At 37.1% G+C, this 6,796-nt stretch overlaps 2 protein-coding genes across 2 annotated transcripts; both read left to right on the forward strand.

Moving 5' to 3' along the window:
- Positions 1 to 413: 413 nt before the first annotated feature.
- On the forward strand, positions 414 to 1,258 carry LOC117924008 (GEM-like protein 4). Its single transcript, XM_034842552.1, has 3 exons — positions 414 to 598; positions 703 to 783; positions 878 to 1,258. The coding sequence occupies exons 1-3, from the start codon at positions 502 to 504 to the stop codon at positions 1,144 to 1,146; spliced, it is 447 nt and encodes a 148-aa protein (XP_034698443.1). The 5' UTR covers positions 414 to 501; the 3' UTR covers positions 1,147 to 1,258.
- A 1,433-nt stretch (positions 1,259 to 2,691) lies between these two features.
- Positions 2,692 to 3,956, forward strand: LOC117923871. The gene is made up of 4 exons (XM_034842371.1): positions 2,692 to 2,823; positions 2,870 to 3,010; positions 3,151 to 3,399; positions 3,849 to 3,956. The coding sequence occupies exons 1-4, from the start codon at positions 2,692 to 2,694 to the stop codon at positions 3,954 to 3,956; spliced, it is 630 nt and encodes a 209-aa protein (XP_034698262.1).
- The last annotated feature ends 2,840 nt before the right edge of the window (positions 3,957 to 6,796 follow it).

Genomic DNA, 6,796 nt, shown 5'->3' on the forward strand with positions numbered 1-6,796 from the left:
ATAAAATATCTTATCTGGTTGAAATTTGGCTGAAGTAATGCGTTCTCATTTCCCATTTTCTTGTAGTATTAAAAGAGGGCTGATATCAGAAAGCTAAAATACCAGCTCAACAGGCTTCATCTTCACATACTCTCTGAGTCAGCTAAAATACACCTCTCTTGTGATATATCTTGGGAACTAAACAAAACAAGAATAGGTCTTTCTTACAATAGTATTTTAAAAATGGCCGAAGACACCGTCATCTCAAACTATTTTTAAGTACAATTTTTTTATGTCTGTGCCTTTTTTCATGTTGATGAGCAATGGATGAGTCATCAACTAAAAGTTAAAGATTCATTCACCATTTCTATCCATTTAAATACACCTGCATTGTACAGGTTTTGATCAACCTCAAAGCGTTTCTTCAATTTCTATAAACCAAAGCATTCCAGACTACTTGTTGAAGACAACTGACGAGGCAGTTGGAGATAAGAGATACCGAATTGCAGCACTTCAACAAATATGGAGAACCAACTCCCAGAGCATGTTGTTGGAATCCCAATAAGCTACCAATATGATAGGCCATCTCCTTCAAAAGGCTCTGGGGCAATCATCCCAAGTAAACTCTCTCTTTCTCTCTCTACTTTTCCTGTCAATTGTTTTAGTTGTAGAAGACTTCAAAATGGAAGTTGTTATACTAGTGGTGTTGTCTTGAAATTTCAGAAAAAATGGATTCAACCAATTATAGGATGAACAAAAATAGGAAGAAGGCAGACAATTTTGTGGATGGAGTCCGAGAACATTGTAAGTTTGTAATTGTTTCTCTTTTCCTACACTTGAAATTAAGAAAAATAGTGAACATCCTGATTTTAACCATATTTCATTTGCAAAACTGCAGTGAAATTAGGGCCTAAGTTCTCTGAAATCTTGAAGGAAAAGTTGAGCTTGGGGGCTAAGATTCTTCAACTTGGGGGAGTGAAAAGAGTTCGCAGGCAAATTTTCAGTGTTAAAGAAGGAGATAAGCTATTGAAGGCTTCCCAATGTTATTTATCAACAACAGCAGGCCCTATAGTTGACCTCCTCTTTATCTCTACTCAAAGGGTTGCCTTTGTTAATGTTACCATATACAACTTAGAATCATATTGGTTGTACATATATGAATGTTAATGTTACCATATACAATTTAGGAATCATATTGGCTGTACATATAGGAAAAGATTGACAAATTGTCTTACCAAGTATTTGTTAATGTTACCATATACAATTTAGGAATCAATTAGACTACGTGTATAGGATATATATATCTGTATATAGATGGATGCAGTGAAATATAAATAACCTGATTAGAGTTCTCGGTTTTTGTGGAGATTTTTTTAGTATTTTGACATGGTATCAGAGCAAGGTTTCGGCACCTTCTAAGTGGAGTACGTGATCTTCTACCAATCAAACACTTGGCATCGAAAACAATGTTGATCGGGTTCATTGCGACCTAGTTCTTGGTCGTTTCTGTTCCAATTTTCTGGTGGGCTATTTCCTTTGTCTCTCAGTTGCATCATGTCATCAGATAAGTTGGAATCGTTTCCTATTAGATTTACTGGCAAAAATTATTGTGCTTGGGATTTTCAATTTAAATTATTTGTCAAAGGAAAAGAATTATGAGGTCATATTGATGGGAGTAATCTTACACCTCATGATGTCGAGGCTTTGTCTAAGTGGGAAATTAAGGATGCTCGAGTTATGACCTGGATCCTTAGCTTGGTTGAACCTCACCTTGTTTTCAATCTGAGGCCTTATAAAACTGCTCCTGCTTCCACCACTCTTCGTTAGTCTACTCATCTTTCTCGACCTCCTGATTGGTATGGATTCTTCTCTCCTGTCTTTCTTGTTGCTACTTTATCCACTATTTCTACTCCCTTTTGCTACAAATAGGCCATGGAACATGAGTGTTGGAAAAATGCAATGCAAGCAGAACTTTAAACACTTGAGGAGAATCATACTTGGGATATTGTTCCTTGTCCTCCTTTAGTCAAACCTATTGGGAGTAAATGGGTTTTCTCTGTAAAACTTTGTTCTGATGGCTCTTTGGACTGGTAAAAAGCTCACCTCGTAGCTCTGGGTAACAAGCAGGAATATGGGGTTGATTATGAGGAGACATTTGCTCCTATTGCCAAAATGACCACGGTTCAAACCATCTTAGCTATTGTTGCTTCACAGTCATGGCAATTATATCAGATGGATGTAAAGAATGTTTTTCTTCATGGTGATCTCTAGGAAGAGATTTACATGAAGCTTCCCTTTGGTATGATTAATTCTTCTCCTTATGATGTCTGTAAGCTAAAACGTTCTTTGTATGGGCTCAAGCAAGCTCCCCGAGCTTGGTTTGAGAAGTTTCGTAGTACAATTCTTTCCTTCAGTTTTACCCAAAGTCAGTATGATTCTTCCTTCTTCTTCCACACATCTGTGTTGGGTATAGTCCTTCTCTTGGTTTATGTGGATGATATTATCATTACTGGCACTAACTGTGATTTGATTACTAAGCTTCAGCGGATGTTACATAAAACTTTCCATATGAAAGATCTTGGACAACTCACATACTTCTTAGGATTGGAAGTTCATCATTGGGCTAGTGGTATTTTCGTGAACCAGCATAAGTAAATTCAAGATCTTATCACTTTGGCTGGTTTGGAGGACACTTCTTTTGTTGATACTCTTATGGAGGAAAATGTCAAATACAGGAAAGATGAAGAGGACCTTCTGGATGATCCTTCTCTCTATCGGCGCCTGGTTGGGAGTCTTATCTTCTTGACCACTACTGGACCTTATATCTCCTATGTTGTTCATCAGGTCAGTCAGTTTATGACTTCTCCTCGACATCTTCATCTTGTTGCAGTTTGACGCATCTTCTGCTATCTTCGAGGTTCACCTACTCGAGGGTTATTCTTTCCTACCGGCTCCTCTCTTCAACTTGTTGCCTATAGCGATGCTGATTGGGCTGGGTGTCCAGATACACGTCGATCTACTACGGGTTGGTGTATGTTTTTAGGTGATGCCTTAATTTCTTGGAGATGTAAGAAACAAGATCGTGTTTCTAACTCCTCTACTGAGGCCGAGTATCGTGCCATGTCTACTACTTGTTCTAAAATTATATGGCTATACGGTCTTCTTGAGGAGCTTGGGTTTCCTCATACTACTTCTACACCTCTTCATGCTGATAACACTAGTGCTATTCAGATTGCCACCAATCCTGTTTTTCATGAACGTACCAAGCACATTGAGGTTGATCGTCATTCTATTCGAGATATCTTGGAAAGTCGGGTGATATCTCTTCATCACATCTCTTTTGATCTCCAAGTGGCTGATATCTTCACCAAAGCTTTGACTCGACAGCGGCATCAATTTCTTGTTGGCAAATTGTTGCTGGTTGACTTACCAGCATCAATTTGAGGGGGGATGTTAATGTTACCATATGCAATTTAGGAATCATATTGGTTGTACATATAGGAATGTTAATGTTACCATATACAATTTAGGAATCATATTGGTTGTACATCTAAGAAAAGATTGACAAATTAGCTTACCATGTATTTGTTAATGTTACCATATACAATTTAGGAATCAGTTAGACTCCATGTATAGGATATATATCTGTATATAGATGGATGCAATGAAATATAAAAAAGCTTATCAGAGTTCTCGGTTTCTGTGGAGTTTTTTTTAGTATTTTGACAGCATTTTGCAGCGAAAGATCAATAAAATTTTCTTTTTCAAATGGTGAATTGGTGGGTTACCCACATAACTCTCTCTATGTCAACTGATCTCCCTTTCCATGATTTTTGAACATCTAAGTAAATTCATTTTCTTTTGTGCAGGTCTCTATCCCTCTAAGAAAGATCAAGAGAACCAACCAAAGCGAGAATGTGACAAAGCCATCTCAGAAGTACATGGAAATCGTTACTGTGGATAACTTTGACTTCTGATTTATGGGATTCTTGAATTACCATAAAGCTTTCAACTATCTTCGACAGGCAATCTCTCAAGTGCCAAATCCAGTCCAGAAGTAATTCAAGCCACTAAGTTCTTTCCTCCCACGTTATCAAATGTATTTATGTGAACCTAATAGAGCTCTGCACAGTCAAAGGCTTTGTACAAATTTTTTCTAATGAGAAATTGATCTCCAATTCTTCTACCCCTTATATTCCACTTGTGCACAAAACAAGTTCTTCCAAAGTGATGATTGTGCTAGTACTTGAGTAGCTATGCCATATGACACATTCCATTGCTCCAAGTCAAATGAATTATGGCATAGTTTGTTGTATCATGTGCATATGACACATTCCATTGCTCCTACTCAAAAGTGGTACGAAGATGTGTACCCTAGAGCTGGAAAGAGAGTTTGTAACATGATGAAATTTTGCTTTCATCTCCCTTGGGTTCTCAAGAACGAAACAAAATTTGCTAAAACTGTGGTGAGATTAGGGCCCAAGAGCTCTAAAACTATGAAGGGGAAGTTGATCTTGGGGCTTAAGATTCTTCAAATCGTAGGTTTTAAGAGAGTTTTCAAGCAATTTTTCAGTGTTGAAAAAAAAAAGCATTCGAAGGCTACTTTCCCAGGAGTTTTCAAACGTTTGTGAATTATTAGAAAGCTTTCAACGAGCAATCTACCAAGCCTATAATCCACTCTAAAAGTGATTCAAGCTGATACATTTCTTCCCCTCTGCTTCATCTTATATGCTTAGCTAGAGCCCAACAACACTTCACACATACAATTCTTTAACTGTTGGTTTTCCATAAGTAGATAGAATAAGTTATTCTAGAGTAATTGCTATTTTCATGGTATCCAAGCTAGTTATAGACCTGAACTTGTGCAATTCCAAATAAGCTTGGTCTATATTGCCCTGACTGGATCACTGATAGGTCCCTAACCACCGTGAATCTGAAGTGAGTAATTTTGATCCTCAAAACTATATGGAACATCCTCCTCCTTTCAGATATTTGGCTTCATAAGTTTTCCCTAAAACTTAAAGAGTTGTGTCTTTTTTAGGTCCTAGACAGCAACACATGAAACATTCCTGTAGGTTTTTAGAGTAAGAATAGAAAGCACAAAAAAAATTGGGGCTGAAAATTGCACACCTTTCATTGCTGCAAAATCTGAATTTATAAAGGAAAAGAAACAAACAAAGCAAAAAAAAATCTGCCTACATATCTTCAACAGATTTCTAATAGCATTACTAAGTCAAATATGAATTCAGAAAAAAAAAAATTCAAACTAAACTAAAAACTATTCATTTATCTTGCAAAATATTTTCAACAGAATACCAACTCTATTGGTTTATTTTAGCTTAAATTCTCCAAAAAATATAGCACTTGTCATCATTCCTTGCTATTTTTGCTGCAAACACCAATTTTTTTCCTCAATAATTCAAACCTTGATTTTGATAGTTCATTTGTCAAAATATCAGCAAGTTGAGCTTCTGTCTTACAATGTACTAAATTCACTTCATCATTCTTCTGGACTTCTCTAACAAAATAATACTTAATTTTAAACTGCTTTTGTCTTGCTACGAAACACTAGATTGTTAGAAATTGCTATGGCAGCTTGATTATCAACAAAAATTCTGGTTGCAACATCCTGAACCATCTTCAAATCTGTCATGTGCTTCCTTAACCATAAGACTTGATTGACAGCGACAATACTACTACAACATACTCAGCCTCAGTAGTAGACTGAGCTATAATTTCTTGCTTCTTTGAACTCCAATATAAACAACCTGATCCAAGACTAAACAAGCAGCCTGATGTGCTCCTTATATTAGCAAAACCAACTTATCTTTCTTCTTGTAATTCAACAAAGGTATTTGGAGAAATTACTGTATGTTTATTAGAGGAATAATACACATATATATATATATACAATTGAGAGTCCTAAATTAGGAAGGTATTATCCCTAAGAATCAACCTAGAAGAAAGGAAACAACTTAATTATGGTAAGTACAGATATATACAGCTAACACTCCCCCTCAAGCTGGAGCATAGAAGTTGATCATGCCCAACTTGTTACAAAAGTACTCAACTCGAGTTCCGTTTAGAGCTTTTGTAAAAATATCCCCAAGTTGCTCTTCAGTCTTCATATAGCCAATAGAGACTAGATTTTCAATGAAGTGACAATCGACCTCAATGTGTTTGGTTCTTTCATGATAGATTGGGTTCGCAGCAATATGAAAAGCGGCTTGATTGTCACACCAAAGCTTCGCTGGCATTGTGCACTTCATTCCCACTTCACATAAGAGTTGATGTATCCATATGATTTCACAAGTAGCCTGTCCCATGGCCCTATACTCAGATTCTGCACTCAAACGGGATACAACACTCTGCTTCTTACTTTTCCAAGCCACTAGATTCCCACCAAAGAACACACAATAACCTGTGGTGGATCTTCTATCAAACTTAGAACCTGCCCAATCCACATCAGAAAAACACTCAATGCGAGTGTGTCCCTGACTATTGTATGGTATGCCTAGACCAGGAGTCTTCTTCAAATAGCATAAAATGTGCTCTAAAGCTGCCCAATGCTTTATTGTAGGCATAGATGTGAACTGACTAACAACACTTACTGCATATGCAATATCTGGTCGTGTCACGGTGAGATAATTCAACTTCCCAACCACCCTCCGATACCTCTCAGGGTTGTAGAAGGGATCTCCATCATCTAGCATAAGTTGTACATTAGGAACCATTGGGGTAGTACATGGCTTTGCTTCTATCTTACTAGTCTCTTCAAGCAGATCAAGCACATACTTCCTATGTGATAAGAACATCC

This window comes from Vitis riparia, chromosome 10, assembly GCF_004353265.1.
Source record: "Vitis riparia cultivar Riparia Gloire de Montpellier isolate 1030 chromosome 10, EGFV_Vit.rip_1.0, whole genome shotgun sequence".
Lineage (NCBI taxonomy): Eukaryota > Viridiplantae > Streptophyta > Magnoliopsida > Vitales > Vitaceae > Vitis > Vitis riparia.

Coding starts and splice junctions, on each gene's coding strand:
- LOC117923871 (XM_034842371.1), top strand. CDS start 2,692: ATGGAGGAAAATGTCAAATACAGGAAAGATGAAGAGGACCTTCTGGAT. Junction 2,824..2,869: donor TCTCCTATGTTGTTCATCAG/GTCAGTCAGTTT, acceptor ATCTTGTTGCAG/TTTGACGCATCTTCTGCTAT. Junction 3,011..3,150: donor TCGATCTACTACGGGTTGGT/GTATGTTTTTAG, acceptor CTTCTTGAGGAG/CTTGGGTTTCCTCATACTAC.
- LOC117924008 (XM_034842552.1), top strand. CDS start 502: ATGGAGAACCAACTCCCAGAGCATGTTGTTGGAATCCCAATAAGCTAC. Junction 599..702: donor CTCTGGGGCAATCATCCCAA/GTAAACTCTCTC, acceptor TTGAAATTTCAG/AAAAAATGGATTCAACCAAT. Junction 784..877: donor GGATGGAGTCCGAGAACATT/GTAAGTTTGTAA, acceptor GCAAAACTGCAG/TGAAATTAGGGCCTAAGTTC.